Here is a 25504-nt window from a genome sequence, read left to right as displayed (position 1 = left end):
TTTATAACTTCTTTTTCTGAAAGGGAGACACCTTGCTCCTATTATCTACTATTTATTTACTTATATTTACATTATACATGTAAAGAAGTTTCAGATTCACTCATGATGACTTGTTTCCTCCTGTTTCATGATATTTTGGGTTGTGAACTCATTTTTTTTTGGAAACTTTTTTTGAGGCATTGAAATTTTATTTTTTTAGAGAAGACTTATATTTGATTCTGCTAGTCATTTAGAGGTTTTGGTGATTTTTTTTTGCCTTTAAAAACAGTTTTTTACTGTGGAAAAATATATGTAACATAAAATTTATTGTTTTAACTGTTTATAAATGTACAAGTGTAGATTGGCATTAAGTACATCCATAATGTTGTGCAGCCATCACCACTATCCATTTCCAGAACTTTTTCATCATCCCAGACAAAAGCTCTGTACCCATTAAAAAATAACTCTACATTCTCCTCTCCCTCCAGTCCCTGGTAACCTCTATTCTACTTGCTCTCTGCATTTGCCTATTCTAGATACCTCATATAAGTGGAATCATACAATATTTGTCCTTCTGTGCCGCTATTTCACTCATTGTAATGTTTTCAGAGTTCATCCATATTGTAGCATGTGTCAGAGTTTCATTTCTTTATGGCTGAATAACATTCCTCTGTATGTGTGTGTGAACACAGCACATTTTGTTTATCCATTCATCTGTTGATGGATATTTGGGTTGTCTCACCTTCTGGCTCTTGTGAATAATGCTGCTGTGAACATTGGTGTACAAGTGTCAGAGTCCGTGCTCTCAGTTATTTTGGGGTATATAGCTAGAACTAGGATCACTGGGTCATAGGGTAATTCTGTGTTTAACTTTTTGAGGAACTGCCAAACATTTTCCATAGTGGCTGCACCATTTTATATTCCCACAAGCAATGCGTAGGAGTTCCAGTTTCTCCTCATCCTCACAAGCACTTATTATTTTCCATTAAAAAAAAACAGCCATCCTAACGGGTGTGAAATAGTATCTCATTATAGTTTTGCTTTGCATTTCCTTAACATCTGGTGATATTGGGCATCTTTTCCGTGAGACTGTTTTAATTGTGGGCTTTTCTGGGCCATGTAGGTTATGAAAATTCTGGTACCAAACCTGAGTAATTGTGAGCTGATATTTAGGAATTCCCTAAACATGGGGTGGAGAGATACACTTTATTTGTCATTAGTTCACCCCCAAACCCAGAGCCAATGGCAAGATGTCATAATTATCCCTACTGTCTCTTTCTTCAGTGAGATTCTTTTTTCTCCCCGCCCCCCTCCCCACCAGTTCATTCATCCAATTGGATTGTCACCCTTCAGGTCTTCTGGTCTACGATCTGACCTTTCATTTTACTGAGGCCCCAAACCTGATCTTCCCAGCCTCTAGGACTCAGGTTTTTGTCATATGGCTCAAAAACAAATGCCAGCTTCAGAACTTCATTTATTTCTCAGGTTCCCACTTTCTAGCTGTTTATGGCTTTGGGGTATTTCAGGCATGCACTTAAAATTTTTCTTAAACTCATAGTGAGCGTGTTTGGCGTCCTGATCTGGAGAGTTATTTCGAACATTGAGTTCACCCTGATGCTAACACAGAAAACCTTGGTTTGTCTCTTTTCTGCTAAAAGGCAGAGATGATTGGCTGAGGTAAAGAAAAGGCTGGTGGTCTGGATTTAGTTCTCATAAATAAGGCAAGCAAATTAACAGGTACTAGTTTCTAGAACCAGTGATCAAATATGGTGGAGACGCAGGGTTGATTTTTATGTATTTCATACATATTCATGTATCCCCATCCACATTTTTATTATATTTTACTGATTTGAGCTTTTTTTCTGTAGCAAACTCACACATACAGATGAGTGTAAATTAGCAAAAACAGATTTTAATGTGTTCTTTTTCTCTTTAGAGAAATAGTCAAAAGGCAAGCAAATTAAAAGAAAATCCTGACTAAGCAAAGAGTTTGGGAAATGCTCAATTTTATTTTGTATTGAATGGCTCTATTAATGAATACTTATCTGAGTTTGTTTTTATTTCAGCGTTGGCTAGATCAGAATCTAAAAGAGATGGAGGTTTTAAAAGAAATTGGAGCTTTGATCATGGAGAAGAAAGTGAAGGAGATACAGATAAAGAGTAAGAATGTTTTTTTCCCCCTCAGATGTTTTATAAGAATGAAACTTATCATTAGAAAAACAGTTTTATTCCATGGAAATATTTTTAAGAGTATGGTATTCTTAAGAAAACATTGAACTCTTTTACAGTAGCATTAAGGAAAGAAAAAACAATTCTTTTATTGGTATATAATTTTGTGGTTATATTTCTTTATCTTTTGAAGTGTATAAATATGTGCATATAGTACATGTAATCTTATAATTAAAAGTTGACCATACTACAGGTTTCCTATTAAATAAATTGTTCTTTAAAAAAAAAAAAAAAATACGGCATTCTGTTCACGTAGTGATTTGAGAAGCCACCGTTTATCAGGAGTAAATGAACCCAGGTTATGATTGTAAGAAAGTTTAGTGTCTTTCTTTCCAGTTGTGACTCACCCTGCCCCCCACCACATTCATCTTAGATTGCTACCAGAGAAAGCAGAAACCCTATAAATGATAAACACAGGTGTTGACCCAGACAGACGTTAAGCAAAGCGTTCATTACATTTTGTTAATGTACTTGGAATGACTGCTGTAAATTTTTAAATAGTTTTAATAGAGCCTTTTGCATGTCATGAGATTTGTATTACAAATTTAGCATGGCTATTAGTTTCTTAGTTTACTGATCTGGTTTTCCACTGGCCAGAACAAACAGCAAATTAAGAGACACACAAATATATACACTAAGTTCTACCAAAACTGCAAATATTTTTTAGAAATTTTACACAAGAAGTCATTCAGAGTATATTGGGTAAATATTGTAGGTGCTTCACTTTTGTCTGGGCAACAGCTCCGTTCATCATTACCACTTTATGTGCCTTCACCTATGAGATGTTGAACTGAAGTGAAGTTTTATTTGAAGGAGAGCTTTGAACTGGTAAGTTTCTCACTCAGAATTGGTATTTTATGGTTTTCTTTCTTTCATTTCTTTTTATTTCTGATCATATTTTATAACAGACATTTGTTATTTATGTAGTTTTGAAAAATTGGAATTAAATCTGAAATTGAGTAGACCACTTTTAAACGTTAAAAAGTATCCCATCTTTTAAGCATTTTTGTAAAATGTTTGCAGGAGAGAATTTTTAGCGTTAAAAAAGTTGGGATGTATACAAACAATAATGAAACAAACATTTTACATTTTTGTTATAAATAGCTAAGATTTTACTAAAAATAGCTTAGCAGAATTGTCTTCAGAAGGGTGTATTTTGACTTTCTTTGTTAGAAGATTAGTCATGATTATATTAAAAAAAGTGTCTTTTAAGGTGCTACCTGTCCTGTGTTTTTCACTTATGAATTGTACTCTTTGATTTATCACTATGTTCAGATTAACATGAACTGTTAATAGATATATCGGTTTTTTAGAATCAGGCCAGTGATTCTCAGTAAAGGGTTGATATTTCCCACAATGGTAGAGGTATAACTATTTTATTGGGTTAATACCATTGCAGTTACTTTCTTTTCATTAACTAAAGTTTTCTTACCAGTATGTTTCTTTCCCTCTACTTTGTTTTTCAGCCCCTTTCCCCTAATTTAAAATCCAAAACAGAAAGGAAAAATGAGTGACTATTTATGAAATCCATAGTTAAGAAAAGCAAAATTATGTGTTCATTAATGGCAGAGGTCAGGAAACAATGGCGCATGGGCCCAGACTGGCCCACCCCTGGATTTTGTTATAGTTTTGTTGGAACACAGCCACACAGATAGTCTGTGGCTGCTCTCATACTACAGTGGCAAAGCAAAGCGGAGTAGTTGCTACTAAGACTGTATGGCCTGCAAAGTCTAAAATATTTACTCTCTGGCCCTTTACAGAAAAAGTTTGCTGATCTCTGTATTAGGTGAGCACAGAGGCTAAAACTTCTGAATTTAATGTATGGGTTGTAATTGTCGCTTAAGGCTTTTTCCCCTTTATTTTCTATGTAGTGAGGCAAATCTACTCAGTGTAGATGAAGATGAGGATTCTGAAACCTCAAAAGGAAAAAAGGCAAGTGTTACTTTTTATTTTTTTTTTAGGTTATATACTAAAAACTAATGCTTCAAAAGAAGATTTGTATTTTTGATTGTAAGTCCCAACCACCCACTTTCCTACCCCAAAGGCAAATGGTATTCCCAGTTTCTTGTTTACCCCATCAGAAGTATTTTATTTATCACAAAGAAAATATATATTCTCGCCCCACCTTCTTACTCTTTCACTGTTGGTATTATATTGTACACACTTTTCGTAATCTTACTTTGTAAAATTAATATATTTCAGAGACCAACCATAATAGTTCATTAAAATCACCCTCATTCTTTTCAGTAGGTGCATAGTGTTCCATTGTATGATGTACTGTTATGGTCCAACACCACCATGTGGAAGGGTCTTTATGGTGTTTATTATCAACTTTTTCTCCCCACCTGAAATAACGTTGAGTAAATTAGCCTCTATATGGGTTACTTTGCGCACGTCCAAGCACGTCTGCAGAATGAATTTCTAGAAGTAGAGCTGCTGTGTCAGGACAGATTTCTAATTCCGTTATACCTGATTTGCACTTTTACCAGCAATGTCTGAGCATGCCTGTTTCCCCTCACTTTCCTAACAGTGTTATCATCCTTTTGGTATTTGCAATGAAACATAGTATCTCACTGTAGTCTTAATTTGCATTTCTTTTATTATGAGTGAGGTTGAACACCTCACTCATAATATGTGTAGTCCATTTATTTCCATTTTGATAATTGTTACTTAATATCCTGTGCCCATTTTTCTATTTGGTCTTTAGAATATTATTGATTGATAGGAATTCTTTTTATATTGAGTCTGAGACACACATTTCCCACATTTTTGACATCTCTGAAATCTAACTAGATGTAACTTACAATGATGGCATGACATAGTTTAGTTAAAATTTTTTTTTTGCACATTAGTACATACAATAATGCATCTTATAATGGTTTCTTAGATTTGACAAAATATGGTATTTTGGAGAAACTGGCCCACTGCTGTGATACTAGTTACTAATTTTTAATTTAATTTAATTTTTTAAATATTTATTTATTTATTTTTGGCTGTGTCTGTTCTTAGTTGTGGCACGCAAGGTCTTTCGTTGCAGCACGAGGGCTTCTCTCTAGTTGTGGCACACGGGCTCCAGAGCACGTGGGCTCAGTGGTTGTGGCTCATGGGCTCAGTAGTTGTGGCACGTGGGCTCCAGAGCGCCTGGACCCCGTAGTTGCAGCACTCGGGCTTAGTTGCCCCGTGGCATGTGGGATCTTAGTTCCCTGACCAGGGATTGAACCTGTGTCCCCTGCATTGGAAGGCAGATTCTTAACCACTGGACCACCCAGGAAGTCCCCTACTAATATTTTAACTAGTTTCTTTCACTAGTCTTTTGTCTTCACTTTTGGTGGTTATTGCCTTGGAGAAAAGATATTTCATGTTGTCAAATATAACACTTTATTTCTTCATAGCTTTTGGGTTTAGTGTCTTGGTTCCTAATGATGTTAACTTACTCACTTGCTTTGTCCTATTAGACAAATTAAATATTTTCACAATACCAATACAAATATAATTACTAATAAAATGATTTAAAATTTTTTCATTTTATTTCCTTGTTGGTGTTGGTGGCATATCTCACTAGGTATATCCCACTAGAAATGTATATTTAAATTACTGTGTTTTAAAGTCACTTGATATTAGTTTTTCCTGGTTTGTAATTCCACCAGCTGGGTGACAGTTAGGTTTATTTATTTATTTATTTATTTAAAGTCTGTTTTTTATTTTGAGGAATTGCTTTTTAACAAATGTTTTGGACTTAATTTGTTTTATAATTAGGCGAAAGATGTTTTCATGGTTCCAAAGTGAAATCTACAAACGAAATTTTATTCAGAGAAGTCTAGCTTTTGTCCTGATTCCCTCTCTCCCTTTCTCTTTAACCTGCGGGCAACTTGTTTCAAAAATTATATGGCTTAGCCTTCCATTGTTTTTGTTTGTTTGTTTGTTTGTTTTTTAAATATTAGAATATACCCCCCTTCTTGGAGAAACTCACCACACTGTTTGGCACCTTGGTTTTTTTCTACTTGGTAATATAGTCTGTAAGATGGCTCCACAGCGAGGTGTTTCGAGCTCTTTCTCGTCTGTTTCATTGCTACGTCGTACTCCAGTGAATGGATGTGCTGCAGGTGTATAGATGCTCAGCTGATGAGCAGAGGTTCTTCTCAGTCTTTCGCTGTTATAAAGAAGTAGTGCTTTAATAAAGCCTTGTGCTCATACCTTTTCACATCTTTACAGTGTATTTGTGGGATAGACTTCTAAAATTGCACTTGCTATTTCAGGAGGTAGATTTACATGTGATTTTGCTAAATATTGCCAAATGCCTCATTCATAGGAATTAGCATTAGCCATAACTGCTAGCAATGTATGAGAGTTTCTCTTCTAACCTTGGGGAGTACGTGGTCAAACTTGAATTTTTGCCAGTCTGACATAGTACCCTCTTCACGTATTTCCTGCACTTACAGTTGAATAGTATTTTAGAGACTTTTAAAGTTACTTTTTTCTCCCTGTCTTTGTGGGGTTTTTTTTTTTTCCCCACAACATCTCTATTTTGACATAATTTGGGGAGTTTATAGAATTTAAAGTTTTTCTCTTAGTACTACAAAGTTTTTCTCTATAAGGTTACTCACACTGAAAAACTATAAGGTTTTTTATATTGCAGTTTTCTCTAGCTTTTATTTTAACATTTTGATTCCTTAGAGTGGGGCTATTTAGGTGTTCTTCAGGTGGACACAAATATAGTGAGCTTTGTAGGTAAAAGTAACAGGTGTTTTTCATCATGATCTTCTGTGACATTGGTCTTTAACTTGGGGGGGAGGGTTGCTTGCAGATGCCCCCTTTTTTTTTTAATGTTGATCCTTTAAAGTAAAATAAAACTTACATGACACTTATGTATCCTGTGATCTCTAAAGATAATTCAGAACTGATACTCAGCATCATCTATTTTAACACTACATGTACAGCAACATTGTAAATCAACTATATTTCCATTAAAAAAACTTAAAGAAATACATGTACCATTTCCTCTTTAACAGTTGGAAATTTATATTGTTCCTTTTTCTCCTTAAATTCATATTTCTGTTCAGTTTTCCCACAAAATGTTAACATTATATGTGTATTTTAACTTCACATGATGTATTTTTATGCAATTGAAAATCTTTTAATTACTCTATCATGCTGTATAGATATATATTCACTGAATAAAAAGATGCACTTTCACTGAAATTTAATATTAAATGATCTTGTCACTAAAAGTTCTAAGTATTAATTTTTTTTGCTGGATTGAGTTATCTTTGTAATTACTAATAAACATGTAATTTATAATTATTAAACGTATTGTATAGAATTATATTGGAAATGTGTTTCTTAAAGTGATGGTGTTGATGTTTTCCTTCCTTATTCATTTAGTTCATGTATCCATAAATAAATGTTATTTATTGGTCTAATAAAACTTTCAACAGTGATTTTCTTTTTAAACTTTTTTTAGATATAAGTGCTGAGAAATCTTGGTCATATAATAAATAGATGGATATAGGAAGAGTTTTGCTATAGCATTGTCATTCAGTTCTTTCCTTTTGAATTAAATGGCAGGAAAATCACCTAGCAATGTAATAAAAGTTTAAAAGTTAAAAATAATTTGTAATCCAGCCTTTAGATTTATTGTCTTTCTGAATTTGGGGGAAATATACTAAAAAGGCTTTATCAAGACTTAACGATTGGCTAGTAGTTATACTTGTTACTTTTAAATTCCTTTTAGATTCCTATTTTTTAACCAGATAATCTCAGAAATAATTGGAAAAATTGAAATCTTGTTAACTTTTAATTGGCTTTTGCCGATTTTTTTGGTAAAAATATTTTTTTTTTTGTATATTCTCTTTAAAAGAACTGCATATTTAACTCATTTGATCTATGGAAAATGTCTACATATAACTTACTTGACAAGGCCAATCCATAGTACAGCCAGTCAATTAAATCAAATGTATTATTTATCTATAATAAATAGTGGTTTTTTTCTGTTTTCATTTCAAATATACATGTTAATCTGCATCTTCATGATGACATTTCACTTTAGAATTCTAGGCAGAAAAATGCAGCCTTGGTTTTGACCTAAGTTTTTTTACATGGTTGTAATAAAGTCATGCAAATTTAAGGGTTTTTTGTTTTTGTTTTTGTTTTTTTAATGCTTTCTTTGAGTTGTTTTCACATGATTTGTTCCTTGGGGCAGTGCTTTTCTTGATAATAACTGGAGTAGAAGATACAAAGTCATTGAATGCAAATTTTCATTACTTTTGCTTTTCCATTTTGCATTATTGTTGTATTAAGAAAATCTTAATTTGGTCCAGAACACCCAGTTTCTAACCTGTGGTTCACTTTTAACAGAAATATGTATAAAGCAGGGAAAGATACAAAGCCCTACTACTATTTCATGTGCCGAAAGAAATTCCAGATACTATTATGTCAAATTGTTCCTGTCAGGAGTATTTTAGACTGTAATACAATAAATGAGAATTATGTCTTTTGTAAAGTGGAAAAAGATTTAGTGTGAAAGTGGAGATAGGAAAGGAGATATTATATGTACCTTTTCTACAGATGGGTTTTAAAGTATATCAATTTAAGAAACTGTTAAAGTGGAGATTGAGGATTTAGGAGTTGATTTTCTTAAAATTATCCATGCCCAGTTGTCCCTTAGAAAGTCTTTGTGTATACCAGGGTTTTAAATATCCCTGGATTTTTAATGGCTTGTGGGTAATATATAGGTCCATATGGAACATTGGTTTAAACTAATATAGCCCCTTTTTTGCATTCAAAAATGAGCATGGAATTAGGAGAAAGCCTTTATTTTGGTTCAGAGTGTCTTAGTGTTCCCTTTCTCTTCCACAGAATAATCTCTTTGCCTTTGGATTTCTGCAGTTTCATTATGCCTCTTTATATAAAGGATGCATATCTTTTATTAATTCTGAAGAAATTTTAGTTATTATCTCTGTGAATATTGCCTTTCCTCATTTTTTCTGGAACTAACTTTCATTAGATATAATAAGACCATCATTTTTTTCCATGTCCTACATATATTTTATATGAAAAAGAAAAAAAGAAAGGATAAAGGGCAAAGAAAGAAATCATCCCTGTACCATATCCTTCATGGTTTCCTCAGCTCTGTCTTCCAGTTCACTAACTTATCTTCAGCTATATCTAATAATGCAATTTAATCTATCCATTCTTTTTTTTTTTTTTAATTTCAGTGACATCATTTGTAGAACTTCTGTTGGTTCTTTTTCAAAATTTTGTGTTTTTCGTAGTGTCTAGTTCTTTCTGTACTGTTTCAGTTTCCATTTTGTTTTTAAGCATTTCAGTGCCTTTAATATATGTTTTTAATGTCTCTAATCATTTAATAGATTCTTTTAGGTTATCTTATTTTCTTATTTTAGGTGCTAAATTTCCTGAATACTTTTTTTTTTTTAAATTAAATTGGCTTTGTGATGTGTGGTAAGTTTGGATGGAAGGTACCACATGTTGATAACTTTTGCACATTTAGCAGTCCCAATGAGATACACATTCATACAGCAAATATGTATTGAGCACAGTGTTCTAGAAGATAGAGAGCAAAACAGACAAGATTCTTATTCCTGTGGAGCTTATATTCTGGTAACTGGCTCTTTATTAGTTGTTTATTAGTTATTAATGATTAATGTTAAAACATAAGGGTTGGCAAACCAACGCTTACAGGCCAAATCTGGCCCACAACCTATGGTCTATGAACTAGAATAGTTTTTGCATTTTTTAAATGGTTGAAAAAAATCAAAAGAATACTGTTTTGTGACATGTGAAGATTATATGAAGTTCAAATCTGTACCCATAAATATTTATCGGAAAACAACTGTGCTTATTTGTTCATGTATTGTCTATGACTGCTTTTGTACTATAAGAACAGATTTGTTTCAGCAGAGACTGTGTGACCCACAAAGACTAAAATATCTGCTGTCTGGCCTTTTACAGAGAAAGTTTGCTGACCCCTGTATCATTGTTTATAGTGTGTAAATGTTTACTGTACAGATTGATATCCAGTTGAGGGCAACATAGCTTTTTTGGATGGCTGGTATATTAGAGTAGTTAGGCAGAATATCAGATTTTAGGTCTGCTTGCAACTACCTACTCTATAGGATGGTTGTGAGAATTATGAGAACATGTAATCCACCTAGTACTTGGCACTAGCAAATCTTCCATAAATAGCAGTGTTATTGAACCTTTGTAAGCTGGTTTTCCTTTTCAGATAATGATGTGTTTATAGTTGCTTTTCTGACATCAGTTAAGGCCCATGTTTATAGTTTTATAATCATGTGATTGTTTTGTGCCAATCCATCTGTCCACAGGAGTTCTCCTGATGTTGTGCTTGCATTAGCTAGAAAACTCTGTTAGGCTGCTAAAGAAGGGGTTGGAGGAGAAGGAAAATTAAAGTTTTTCGGGGGCCTTTAGACTGAATATATCATCTTCTCTTTAGTAGTAGTAGTGCTCTAATCTGTGAGATAGCCATAAAGGGTTCAATTTTTACTTGTTTACACCTTATTTCTCCCAATAATTTGATGTAGATTACTAAGAGCACAAATAAAATGAGAGAAAATAAAAATTATTAATTACGTAAAGAGACGTAGATGTGCCACGCATCTAAAATAGTTTATATGTTGTATTTTAATTCAACAGGTATCTCTAAATTTTCTTGCACCTGGAATTGTGTCCTATAGGTTTATGACTGTGTGAGAGGAGAATCTTTTACAAATGTACATCCTGTGATTCTCCTGTGGAGTGATATCCTCCCCCACCACCCAGCTACTTTCTAAGTATAACAAATAGTAAGGAACCTTTCCTAAGGGAATTTGACAATACAGTAAAAGTTTTTCATGAGATATCTGCAAAACCAGGAGTACTGGTTGTCTTATTGCTGACTGAAGTGCGTATAGCTTTTGATAGTACCCTAGGGCAGCAGAATTGGGGAATTTAAGAACTTGCCTTATGCAAATTCTTATGCAAATCTTGCTCTAACGATGGACTTTGGGTTGTCTATTGCTATGCCTAAATGCTTTCTTAAAAAGAAAATTTGGAAATGTTTAAGCACTTGATCAGAAATATGTTGAATTAGCTGAATTATATGCCTGTATATTGGGTGAGATAATTTTGGCTTAACCAGTTCTTAAGAGGAAGGATTAGCTTTCTACATTTATATAAAGGAATTTTTAGTGCAGTTCCTTTGATTTTGAGATTTTCTGTAGCCTACTGATTTTGAGTGTTACCTGGAATAACATGGTTTGGTTTTGCCTCTTGTTAAGAATTTATATGTCTACAAATAATACTATAAAAATTCCTTATACAGTGTAGTATGGGAAAGCATAGGCTTTGGAGTCAGGTCAGTACTTTGTTCAAATCCTTTTAACTAGTTTGGACAAGTTACTTTGCTTTTTAAGCTCAACAATCTTTAATAGCATAGGGGTAGAGTAAAGTTTAAGGTGGTATATGGTGGAGAGATTTTGTTGGAGAAAGAGACTTAAAGTGGGAAATTTGAGCATGTTAATCCTGTCACTCAGTAGCATCAAGTAATTGACCTGATATTTTAGGTGCAGTTTCTGAATCCCAATCTGAAGAACTACTGAAATGCTTAAAATATGGAGATTAAATGAGATATTGAATATAAAGTAATTAGCATAATGCCTATCCATAGTAAGCACTCAAATACTAGTTGTAATTATCTATGTACGGAGGAATGAAATTATATGGTTAGTCTTTAATGGAAACTTTTGCTTCCCAGATTCTTTTTTTTTTTTTTAAATTAATTTATTTATTTTTGGCTGCGTTGGGTCTTTGTTGTGGTGCGCGGGCTTCTCATTGCGGTGGCTCCTCTTGTTGCAGAGCACGGGCCCTAGGCACGCGGGCTTCAGTAGTTGTGGCTCGCAGGCTCTAGAGCTCAGGCTCAGTAGCTGTGGCTCACGGGCCTAGTTGCTCCGCGGCATGTGGGATCTTCCCGGACCAGGGCTCGAACCCCGTGTCCCCTGCATTGGCAGATGGATTCTAAACCACTGCGCCACTTGTGGACGTCCCACTTCCCAGATTCTTAACAGGACATGTATCAAAATCACCTGCAGCACTGGCTCTCCAGTGTTAGTGTACATCAGAATCACCTGGAAGGTTTGATAAAAAAGATTGCTGGACCTTACTCCCACAGTTTCTGATTTAGGAATTCTGGAGTGGGGCCTGATAATTTGCATTTTAAAGTGTTCCAGGTGGTGCTGATCCTGCTCGTTTAGGGAACCACACTGAGAACCATTGACTTAGGGCATTTTTGCAAAATAACAAAGGAATAAGCCAAAGTCACAGTGACTGGATGTCCTAAAATTTCAGATGAAAGTAGTTTAATGACCAATTGTTTACGACAAAATAATTTATGGACTTTCCAATTGAAGGTATCTGTGTTTCTACTTGAGTGGGAATTAATAATTACTGAATTCCTACCTATTTGTTCCAGAGCTAGGCAGTTTGTATACAGCTTTGTTGATGCCTAAAATAACCCCATGATTATAAGGAAAGTTACCTGGCTAAGAGACAATTCTATTTGATTCCTGAGTTATCTTTCTACAATAACACTATGTTTCTGTGAAAAAGGGTCACCAAATGCAGAAGTGATTGTATTCTCTTTCTAATGGAAATGAAATAGTGTGATAACCCCTCTTATCTTTATCCCCTATAGTTCTGTTCCTGTTACCAGTTGTTTCTCTTGGTTTTGATCACATTGTCTTCTTTATGAGCTTGCTTATGATTGGTAGATATGGCATATGAAAAATCGCAGAGATAATTTGAGGCCTAGGATGATATTTTCTTCCTGTAGAGGGATATACGTTTACTTTTGGCTAGTGACCAGGAGGAGCATTAGCAATCTTAGATCACCTTGATCCAGTGGTTCTCCAAATGTCATTCCCTTTTTAGCAGTATCTACATCACCCGGGGACTTGTTAGAAATGCATATTCTCAGGCTCATCCCAAACCTACTCAATCAGAGTAAACTGTAAGGGTTGGACACAGCAATTTGTTTTAACAAACCATCCAGGTAATTCTGGATTTACTCTAAAATTGGAGACCTTACTTGAGTTGGAGGTTGAGATGAATAGAAGCTGGATTTATAGTTGTAATTCACCCTTATTCATAGGCTATATCCTCATTCAGATTTTGAGGTGTTTATGAGGCAGTCCATACTTGGTGGATGTTGAACTCTGCTTTTGTCTCCCCAGTTCTCTGAGTCTTCTGGGAGTTCAGCTTAGCTTCTCAGCCTCTCATCTTCTGCAACTCCAGAAGTTGCATCTTCTGGAGACAACAGGTGTCTCAGAGAAAAATATGAATCTGGGCTCAGATCTCTGAGTTTCTTGTCCCTGATCTTAATTCTTAATTCTTCACTGCCTTGGTAGCCCTCAGGTGCTTCAAACATATTTTCTTTTTTTAAGAAAATTTCTGTTTTGTCCAACTTTTCTGGTTTTCAGAGAGTAGAGGGAAGATTGAGCTGCATTACCTAATCTGCCATCACCATAAATGAAGGAGTCCGAAGTACATGGCTGTAAAAGATTTAGAAGTAAAAAAATGTCTCAAGGTGATAAGCAGTGTTTTCAAAATAGAGCTTTTTGGAGTTTTGTGATACAGACATGCCTAAAAACAAGAATGGTGATGGCACAGTGAGCTCTTCTCCGGAAGACTTTTTTTTGTGGGAGATTTTTTTTTTAGGGAACTGTTACGTTTCTGTGGAGATAATTGGTGGGGCTAAAAGCCAAGTTATTATCTTCTTATGACTGTATTTTCTTGTAAAAGAGTAAAAAATAAAATATTAGACTGCTGTTTCAAAACTAAAAGTAGGTAAGAATGATTTTTAAAATGTTGTTTTGGGTAAATTATCACTAAGAACTGAGGACTTTTGTCTTAACGAGTCTGAAAACAGCTTTTAAATGTCTTGTGCAAAGAATGTAATAAAACTAGGTTTCTTTGTTGAGAAGAACTTCCCAAGGAATGAGCCATCCTGTTGTCATACTGTAATCTCCGCAAAGTGATTGTTATTGATATGTTTGTATTATTATTTTCAAGTATGAAAATGTGAAGACATTATCTCGGTTTCTGTGTTTACATAGAAACTTTGATGCTAAAGCCCAAGTCCTTGTACAATGACAACTTACTGTCATATTTGGCTGTACTGTCCTACAGGTAGCATCAAGGCCTGTTAAGCAGGGGAAATGTTTATTTTTTGCTTTCAGGAAAGAGCTATTTTAAGATCCTCTACCTTATCCCTTCTGTTTTTTCTCTTTTAATTTTCTCAAATAGCTTGGGTGATATTGAAATGAAAAGGAAATAATATGGTAAACACCCATGTTCCTACATATTTATGTTGTCCTTAAGGGAAAAAAAAAAGTATTACAATTGAATTACTCTTCGATTTGTGCCGCTGCCATCCTTCTCCCCCATCCTCAATATGTGGTACATTTTTATTGCTTTTTTAGTAAATGGGTCTTCAAATAATTGTTGATAAACTACCTTATGATGTTGTTTATTGACTTGAACATTTATGGTCTTTACAGTTGAATCGTCCATCTGAAATTGTTGCTACTAGTCCTGGTGCTCCCTGGAGGACATGTGCAAAACGAAGCAGGAGTGAAGGCTTAAAACCTTTGAAAGGCAACCCAGTTGGACTTCACATGTTGAACAACAATAAGAAATCGAGGTATAGGCACTTCACCACACATTCCTACAGAAAAGATAAAGAGTTTGACACCAAAAACTAATTGGCCACTCCAACTTACACCTTTTCTTTTCACTTTGTCAGTAGAGCTGATCTTACACACTGGGAATCTTTGCTTTGAATCTTGGGAATAGGATTGATGGCAGTAATTTCTTGGTTTGGAATAAAAATATTCAAAGAAAAATTTCAGTAGACTGAGATTTCATAAGATGAACTTGCTTTCATGAAGTTAGCAAAATCTTGGTTGTAATATTAGAAGTAGGTCACATCTCCTTTAGGGAACACTTACCAGGATTATCTCAATGAGGGACTCTTTTTTTTTTTTTTAAGATTTCTTAATTCCCCTTCTCTTCTAGATATAACTCATCTTTCCTAGTGGTTGTCATAGTGAACCACTATTAGTGATACAGTTGGACTGTTACATATCCCAGAAATAGGGTTGAAGTCACTATTTTATTTCTACCTTGTCAATTTATAGACAAGTGAGGTACATAAAGGCTAAATAATTTTCAAGTCAGTGGTAGAATCCAAAGTAGAATTTAGCACTTTTGATTTTTTTTTTATAATTAACATTTAGTATTATTTTGGCATATAAGAAAACTTTGTATACTCATAGTACATAGTTTGTATACTCATAGTACATAGATAGTCTTAAATAGAGAATAAGAAGAGGAAATATATTGGGATTAATTTACAGGAATTCTTACATTATGAAACATTCATTTAGGATTCCTGATTTCTGTTCTAGTGTTCTACTCTTTATCTTCTCTCATGAACTGGATTGGAAACATTTCAGAGACAAATTCAGAAAGTGGAAAACTAATGGACAATTTAACATGGTCAAAGGGTTTATGTATAAAAAATTTTCTTTAAGTGTTACAGGTTTTTGTGTGTGTATGCTTAGATTTTAAAGGGTTTATTTTGCATAAATGCATGTAATTTTTCCCTGTTTAAATTATTCTTTGTTTCTTGACTCCGCAGTGAAAATACACAAAATGCATCATTATGTTCTGGAACTGTAAGACGTTTTCCTCAGGCTAATGCACAGATAGCAATGGTAAAAACAGCAGCCCAAAGGTAAGGATTCTGATTGCCTTTGTTTAGTATATATACACCATCCTCTTTAATAGGAGTTTTTCACTGCCTTTTTTTTTTTTTTAAACCTTTTTTTTCCTTACTTTGTGGAACTTTACTGTGTTTCCATTGTCTCTGAAGAGATATTCATGTTTCTGAAATAATTCATGTCCTAGAATTTTTTTATTTTATATCTGCTTTTGAGTAAATCACATTCTGTAAATAGAGACACCTTAAGTAAAAGCTATTCTATTGCATTATGTTTCTGTTAAATTAAACTGATTTTTACAACATTTGACAGAGAAATCTTCAGCTGGTAGTTTAGTTCTGATGAGTAAAACTACAGTTATTACCTTTCTTTGTAAGGTTTATAAGATTTCATAGCATCAAAGTAAATCACATTATTAGTTTTAAATGTTTGAGAAATTTTTGTGTTTTCATAAATTTGAATGTTCTCATTGATCATGAAAGTACTACTTGAATCTTGAAATAATGAACGTAACAGTGTAATGCTTGGTGTTTTTAAATGCTTTTGAGGTTTTTCATAACCATTTTTGGATGGTTATGAAATTTCAGTTGAATTTCAGTTCTTGGTCAGTTTCAGTTGACCAAGAAATTCTTAGGCTCCAACAATTAGAAAAATAATTTATCTCTTTATTTCTTGCAGTTTGAATAGTTGCATAGAATTTTTATAACTAGCAAAATTTAAAGATTTTTTTTTTTTAATATATGCTAGATGTTGTTCTTCATTTTTTAAAATGTTGATCTAGACTGCTACTCATTCAGAAAATGTGTCCTGACTCTTACCCTTGCTGTATTTTCTATTTATGTAGATTTGCTGTAACAGAGATTTTCAACTTAAGTACCTTAAATCATTCTCATACTTTAGGACAATAAGAAAACCTTTCCTTTGCTTAAATATATTATTTTTCATAGTTTTGACATATTTCAGAAAATCAACTGAAAAGATGGAGAAATTACTATACATACCACAAAATCGGCTTGCCTTACAAATCAAGCTTTCTGGCCTACATGTGGCACAAACATGAGAACAAACAATAAAAGGAGAATAATTAGCGGGAGGGAAGAAGGATAGACACACTGTTTCTCACACACTGATCACATTGATAGAATTCATCGCTAAGAAAGATCTGTCTACTTGCTATTCTGAAAATGTGGTCTAAGTTGAAGTACTGATTTATAATCAAGTGATATGTTCTACAACCAAAATTATTATTGGTTTAGAAGTTATCTACCAGTTTAGAATTATTTACACTATGCCTTATTCTCCCCATCCCTCCTTTCTTCACTGGTAATGTTAAAAAACTGATTCCAGTTTGGGAATTGGTTTGTGTTTTGTTTTATTCTAGGTCCTGGCACATCTTATACCTTGCCATGTGTATCATTACTCATCTGTATAAAAGATTAGATTCTGTTAATAGGAAGTGGTATTTACTAGTAAAATACTGTTTCTTACACACACACACCCCTAATTTAAGTTGTGTTTAAAGAAACAGTCCATTAAGGAAAACAGATTCTACTTATGTTTGTCTCTTATAAAATAAACATTTCTTAGTCCTACTGCAGTGTGACTGTCGTTAAAAAGATTTTGAAGTTCAAATACCAGTCATTGAGAGTTTTTCCAGTTTTCTTCCTTCAAAAATATTGATTGATTTCATGCTGCATACCAGGCATAGGTACAAAGTAGTCAAAGATGAATATGACAGTATTTGCCTTGAAGCTCAAGTGTGGTTAGGGTAAAGGACAGAAAGACAAGTAAACAAATGATTACCTGGTGAGTGCAGTGTAGAGATATACAAAGTATGTGTAGTACTGTTTACAGAGAAGGGAGCAGTGAGGAATTCACAAAGGAAGTATTAAAGAAGCTTTTGAGTGTTTTAGCTAAAAGAGAACACTCCATGCATTAGGAACCACATCTTCAAAGGCATGAAAAAAGCCTTCACCTGAGATGATTGCTACCGAACTTTTGGTTTTAATTAGTGTAGTGTTGGCACACTTGTCAGGCCTCAGATGAGGATGAGCACACTGGCTTTTAGTTTCTCCTAATTTTTCTTATTTTCTCAACTCTTAATTTGAAATTATTAAAGAAAATGCCGCCAGTTGGTAATCCACACACATAATCCATTACTCCTGGGGTGAGTGGTATAACTTGTCTTTTAAGTAAATCAGACCTGCATTTTGAATAATTTGTAAGATATGGGAACAAGTATATCACACGTTTTTAATCTAAAAGAAATGAATGAAGATTGTTAAAGTATCAGATCAGATTAGCTGCTATTTGGAGAATATTATGATTGCAATCAGTTTTCTTACTGCTATTCCAAATGTTAATTTAATTCATATTTAAAAGATAGATTGTTTATATACTAGCAGTGATGGAGGAGGATAGTATTAGTATGGAAGAAATGAAATGCAGAAAGTTAAAAATTGTTATAACTATACCATCTCCACTCCTAACTTTAACCGCACTTGGAAAAAGAGCACATTTACTGGGTTATGTTTTATTTACATTTTCACTTTTTGTTTTGTTTTGTTTTTTATTAAGGATAGGTAGAAAGACTTAAAAGGACCATAGGGGGAAATGAATGTCTACAAAAGCATATATAATCCAAAAGTGGGAAAATGGGCTCCTGGAATAAGCAAGATTTAATTATTAATGAAAAGCACCACTTTGAAAGGATTTTTGAAGTCCAAAATCAGGTCATGGATACCAGAATCCATCAGTCTATCTTTTTTCTTTCCTTTTTTTAAATTTTAAGAGCAGAAATAGTCCAAAAAGAATGGAAGTCGACATTTTTACAAAGTCCTACATTACTGATAATGGCTTCCCATCTCATTTTTTAAAAGCTTTTTTCTTTCTTCTTCTTCTTTTTTTTTTTTTAATATATAAACTCTTCTAGGGCAGGGCTTTGGTAATAAACACATACTGAGGAGTATTGGAGAATTACCATAATGTATAAATTAGATACAGTAAGTACATTTTTCTCAAGGATAAGAGAAATGAGGATGGTGTATATATTTTTTGCTTTTGTTTTCTTCCTGACTCCCTTGGTTTATTGGAAAGAACCAAACCTGTTTCTTCTACTTCTACTCTGTCTTCTACCTCTTTTATTCTCAACAGGTGAGTTTAAAGAATAAAAACAAGAGAGTTGTAAACTCTTCTCACTTCTTGAGCACAACAGTGTGTAGGGTTGGAAATGGCTAGATTAGGTATTAACGTCTAACTTTTGGTTTTTATTTTACTTTTCCTGGAAATATTATACCGTAAGAAATAAGTATATAAGAACAGACAGACTATATTTAAACTTTTACGTTTGTATTTTGTTTCACTTTAATTTTATGTTCATTTGTCCAACATAAATTTATTTTATACAGATTATCCCATTTTTTAAATAGCAGAAGTAAAATTTCAAATGTGGTATCTGTGTAAGTTTATAATAATTCTTTTCCTTACTATTAAAATTTTTTTTAAATGTGTTTCTTTTCAATGTTGTGTATGTAAAACCAACTTACCATATTATTTTTTCTTAATTTGCTAGGATTAAATTGATATTTTATTGTGTGCTTCACATGATAGGAATATAAGAGTTAATTTGGAGACTCAGGGATTTTTGTGAACTATGTTTTGCTTACAGTTCTGAATATTTAGTTTCTTTTGTAATAGGAATAATTCTAGGATGTGAATCTTATTCTAAATTGAGGGTTTTATAATTTTGCCCTTGAGTACTTGATATTGATAGCTTTTTAGATTTTCTATGAATTGCGGAGAAGGGTGGACCTTTTATACATTGGACTTTTGGTTAGAGGCCATGATTTTAAGTCCCAGGACTTTTCTTGTGTCCCAAACCGTGTACTGTATTTGTATTTAATCTAAGGCTTTTGTGCAAAAGTTTCAGCCTTAAAAAAATTTTTTTTTCTTACTCAGAAGCAAATACGGTCGGACTTCTGTATTTGGGGGTTCCACATCTGTGGATTCAACCAAGCACAGATTAAAAAAAAAAAAAAAAAATCCAAGGAAAAAATTCCAGAAAGTTACAAAAAGCAAAACTTGAATTTGCTGGTACTCGCAAGTGTTTACATAGCATTTACATTGTATTAGGTATTATAAGTAATCTAGAGATGATTTGCAGTATATGGGAGGATGTGCTTAGGTTATATACAAATACTATACCCTTTTATATAAGGGACTTGAGCACCCACTATTTTGGTATCTGCCTTGGGTCCTGGAACCAATCCTGTGCAGATAACCGAGGGATGACTTTAATCACGCCTGATAATGGGATTGGGACCTCTAAAAATTTTATAACTTTTAGGAAATTGTATTGTTCCTTGAAGACAATTTCTTTAACCACTCTAAAATAACATATATCCTCAAATGTTGGATGGTTAAATAAAGCTCTTTCAAGAGTTTTTCAATCTTTGTACATTTTAATTCTTTAAATATGTTTAGATATAAATTATTTTCTGTACTGACAAAAATTGAAAGCCAATTTACATATCTGACAAGATTCAAAACACTAGTATATAGCATATATATAATGTGTTTAAAAACAAATTAATCACAGAGTTTTGCCTTATTGACTGCAGTTACTAAAACTACAATGATATATCAAAAATGAGGTCTTGCCTCTTACATTTTTTTTCTTTTTCATGTTTTAAGCAGTCTGGACCAAAAGGAAAGGTAAGCTCAATATTGATGAAATTAGAGCATGGATACAGCAGTAAAATACCAGATTATTTATATGCTTTGAAAAATGTCCATTGAATTAAGAGTTCATCGTTAAGTTTATTAATTATTTTAATAAAAAGGAAACATTAAGAGCACAACATGATACTTGACTTATGTGGGTAATATTTCACCACAATTCTCAATATATATATATATTTTCCATGAATGATTATTATATATTTATACTGATCTGTAACTACTTTCATTTTAAAAATAGAATATTTCAGGATCTTAGTAGTAAAATTGTTTTCAGTTACTTAATTTAAGTATTTCTTGTATTTTAGTGGTAATATTTTTGTTTTATACTTTAGTAGAGTGAGGGGAAAAATAGAAGTAGAATACCTTAAGCTTGGAGTTAAAACTCTAAACATCAAAAGTTTGTGACAGAATTTTATGATCACTCTTTGTTCCCTTTGTAATAACACTGGCAAACACATTATCCTTTAGCAGAATTGTTGAATAATGTAAATAACATGGAAACAAGTTTTTAAGAACACCTATTTCTTAGAATAGTGAAATGATTGTAGTTGTTCTAAATCAGATGCCCATAAGAATAGCTCCTCTCCTCAGTGTATGTATGTGGAAATTTTTTTGCATGTGCATATCTTTTTTTCTTGCTTCCATGAGTCTCAGGAACCTTTTATGAATCCTCCCCTCCCAAAACAGGTAAACAGCCCTTGTTTTAAACCAGTACTTTCATATCATTGGTGATGGTCAAAAGAGGGGACATTCTATAATTTTATTTGATTATGTAACTTTGACTCTATAATTTTGTTTAAAGGTATAGAGGAGGCAAAGAGGACATCTTGCAGTATTTTATAGAATGCTATATATTCCATCTTACTTCATGAACACCAAGTTTCTGAACTAAAGATGATCCTGTCAGCAAAAGATTTAGGCATATTTTATAATTCTGAAATACTTCACACTTCTTACATGGTTTAAATGAATGGGTTGTGCAGATATTTTACTACCTTCCTCCTGGGAAAGAAAAATTATTTTTCTATTGTGTCTCTTTTTCTCTTTGAGTAAATTACTATTTCTTATCAGACATAGATGAGTCATTTTATTATATCTTTTGAATTTTTAATTCATAAGTGACTATATTTTGGGGAGAAGATCATTAATAAGATGTTTTTAATAAAATTGCTAAAGAATATACATTAAATAACTGTACAGTCACACGTGAACCAGACTGTTGTTTTATAGAAATAAACAGATTCTTTCCTTTATGTGCTAGTAGATAAAATATAGGCACTGTTATATTATCAGAATAGTATAAAGGTCTTAGATTATTCTCTTTCTCATAATAGCCTTGGTGGGTTTATACTGATTTTTTTCTACTGTTTTGGCTTCTTATGCATATTTCTGTTGTGGAAATTTATTCATTGATACATTCAGCAAATATTTCAATGACTCTATGTGCCAGGCACTCTTCTAGGAGCAGACAAAAATCCCTACTCTCTTGGAGCTTATATTCCTGTTGGAATAATACTGGAATAGAAGTCAGAGATGTAGAATTAAGTAACCAGCATTACCAGTAGGCACATAACTTACTCTAAAATGGGGATGATGATATTTGTCCAATTTTAAAGGAGACTTGTGAAGAACAGAGATTTGTTCTGTTGTGAGATAATTATTTGAAACTGACATATACACTGTAAAGTTTGAAATTTCTGTAATAATAGGTGCTGAAATTCTTTGTCTTTTTGTACCAACGTTACCGCCAGGGGCTAGGCGTGAAGCAGCAGCTATTTATAAAATATGTTATGATGAATACACTGGAGTGCTTTATTCAGCAGCTTAGTTACTGTTAGGTTCAATTTAGCCCATTAATCCTTTGGAATCTTACCTAAAATTATTTTATCTTTGTCAGAGATAAACTGAGAAGAACTTTTGTGTCAGTAGATTTTACTTTGTAAATTTTTTTTACGTAAGCCATTTTTCCTCCCTTATGAACAAAGCCACATCTTTTTTTCTGACCTTTGAAAAGTAATAGAAAATCTTTTATCTTTATCCCTTAACACATGAAGGACTGTAAATCTCTGAACTAAATGATTTCTTTAAAAGAGGATGGTCTATCTAATAGACAAAAGTTAGGTAGTTGTGGAAGGTTAATCTTTTCCAGGTTTTTTCCCTTTGTACTGTATACTGGGCACAATGAGGTATATTTTAGGTTTAAAACCAAGCTGGAATAAAAATCAAACAACGATATTAAGGTCCAGAGCTTGCAAACTTAAAAAATTTGCTGCCATTTTTCTTTGTTGTGGGTGACTTTGACAACTTGAATGACTTGAATTCTTTTCTGACTCTTGGACAGTTGGGTTGTGAATATAGTGTATGTGGTAGCACCAGCAACCTAGAATATTTAATCTGGTATTAGAACTTTTTTTTTTCTCCTTAGATAAAGAGGATAAAAGTTGACCTGTTATGAAACTGAAGCACATAGTAATTTTCAAATTTAAAATTTTTTAAAATATTTTTATTATAAATAGTATGTGCGTATCGTAGAGAATTTTGAAACAACAAAAAGATACAAAGGTGAAAAGAATACAATAAAAGACATACATGAAATACTAGAAATGTTTACTTAAAGGGGGTGTTTGAGAAGACAAGTATTACAATGAAAGATTTTATAATTTTTAAAAAGCTCTTATAATCGAAAATTACATCATTAGGATCTTTCTGCGTTTCTTTCCAATATTCTTTTTCCTGTGTACTTTTAAATATACCTAATACATGCAGTCATAATAAAAGTACAGCTGCATATTCTGAGTTTTCACCTAACAGTATGTCCTAGCCTTTTCCCCTGTTAAGTTGGCTTCTAAGAATAATTTGTAATGATTACATAATAGCTTGTCCTGCAGATATACATAATTTATTTACCCATTAGTATATTTCTTGTTGTCTTTCACCGTTGTATATGACAGCGGTCCCCAACCTTTTTGGTACCAGGGACCGGTTTCACGGAAGACAATCTTTCCATGGAAGTGGTGGCAGGGGATGGTTCAGGCGGTAATGCGAGCGATGGGGAGCGATGGGGAGCGGCACATGAAGCTTCGCTCGCTCACCTGCCGTCACCTCCTGCTGTGCGGCCCAGTTCCCAACAGGCCGCGGACCGGTAGGGGTCCACAGCCCAGGGATTGGGGACCCCTGGTATATGACACATTGATGAACAACTTTGTATGTAAATCTCTAAGTGCATCTCTTAAGCTAAATCTCTGGGAAAGGATTCTTTGGGGGGCTAGGTTACAGATGTTCTTAATGCTCTTGATAGGTATTGCGAAATTGTTTTGCAGACAGGTGGTACCAATTTATATTAGAATTATAAATTGGTGTCTCAAGGTATCTGAAAATAAAATTATATTCAGATGGTACTGCCTTCCTTAGAATTATGAGAGTCATCTGAAACCTTAGATATAATAAGAGTATAGCAAGATGATAGACTACAAGACTAATAATATTAATAATTTTTTATTCACTCTGATCAATTGCAGTATATATTGGAAAGACCAAAATTTCATTCACAGTAGCAACTAAAATTAAATACTCAGTAATAAAATTAATGATGTGTAGATCCTTTATAAATATATCTAAGGAACCTGATCTGAGGCATATATTAGGTTCCTGTTTGGTTATTTGATATCAGTGCTCCTTAAAATAAACTTAATGCAGTTTTAGTCAGAAATCTTGGTGACTTTGTTATTTTAGGAAATTTGACCAATTGATTCTAAAGTTTATTTAGGAGAGTAAATATTTGAGAAGAGTAAGAGACTTACTTTATAAAAAGAAGAAATGAGTGGGGGAAGAGAAGAATGACATGTCTTGCCACATAATAAAGCATACTGTGAAGAAAAACAGTGATTGGATATGGAAACATTGGAAAAAAGCCTAGAAAGTAGAATGGTAAACAGACTAGAGAATCCAAGTATATTCAGTTTCCAGCTAACCTGTCTAATCAATAAATGTATAGTTTACAGTGCCTGAATTATGGTATTTGCACATAGACTAATATTTTAAATTACTTTTTGGTGGCTCTGCATGGTGGCCAATGGTTCAGTTTTGACATTACCACCCTTGTTCAGCATGATTGTACAATTATTTGACCTGATAAATACACTTCTAATTACGTACTGCCTCTTAGTTATACACATTTATTGCTTCCAAATATTTGTCAAGTGCCTGCTCTGTTCTAGGTATAAGGATACAGTGACGAACAAAACAAACAAGATCTCTGCTCTCCTGTAGTTTACATTTTGATGGGCAATAATTGATAATGAACAAGTAAAACACCAAAAAATAAGTTCTATGTAAAAAAGTATAATTGGATGATGTGGTATAGAGTGACAGGATGGTTTCTTCAGATGTTCAGAGAGGCACTCAACTATGAAGCTAACATTTAAGCAAGGACTGATGAAGAGTCAGCCATACGGTGATCATAGAGATGGCTTTTCCTCATAGGGAAGGGGTGGTGCTGAGATATTAATGCTGGAGTGAGTTTGGCATGTTCAAAGAACAGAAAGGAGGACTGCGGGGTGGGTTTGCTTAAGGTCAGCTAGGGCCCCTAGATCATAAAAGGCTTTCTGTAAGACGATCTGAAGAGTTTGGGTTTTATGTGGTGCACTCACTAGAAGCTTTCAGGGCATTTTAGGTAGCGAAGTGTTATTACCTGATAAATCTTTGAGATTAAAAAAAAAAATCTTTTGTATATGATTTATAATTTGGCACAATTAAAAACTTAA

The 25504-nt window shown here is 33.4% G+C and overlaps 1 protein-coding gene across 7 annotated transcripts in view; it reads left to right on the top strand.

Annotated features, from left to right (window-relative positions):
- Positions 1 to 25504, top strand: part of SENP6 (SUMO specific peptidase 6) — a 105858-nt gene that overhangs the window by 20570 nt on the left and 59784 nt on the right. For 2 of the 7 annotated variants that reach the window (XM_059941774.1, XM_059941771.1), the window contains exons 2-6: positions 2046 to 2139; positions 4080 to 4140; positions 14778 to 14920; positions 15920 to 16015; positions 20694 to 20714. In XM_059941774.1, coding sequence (XP_059797757.1) covers positions 2046 to 2139; positions 4080 to 4140; positions 14778 to 14920; positions 15920 to 16015; positions 20694 to 20714 — 415 coding nt within the window. Of the gene's footprint in view, positions 1 to 2045; positions 2140 to 4079; positions 4141 to 14777; positions 14921 to 15919; positions 16016 to 20693; positions 20715 to 25504 lie in introns of those variants that run through there. The other 5 variants (XM_059941772.1, XM_059941773.1, XM_059941775.1 and 2 more) reach the window with 5 other exon arrangements.

The sequence above is a fragment of the Balaenoptera ricei genome, chromosome 12 (assembly GCF_028023285.1).
Source record: "Balaenoptera ricei isolate mBalRic1 chromosome 12, mBalRic1.hap2, whole genome shotgun sequence".
Lineage (NCBI taxonomy): Eukaryota > Metazoa > Chordata > Mammalia > Artiodactyla > Balaenopteridae > Balaenoptera > Balaenoptera ricei.
The sequence above is the reverse complement of the archived record's forward strand: the minus strand, read 5'-3'. Positions and strand labels throughout refer to the sequence as shown.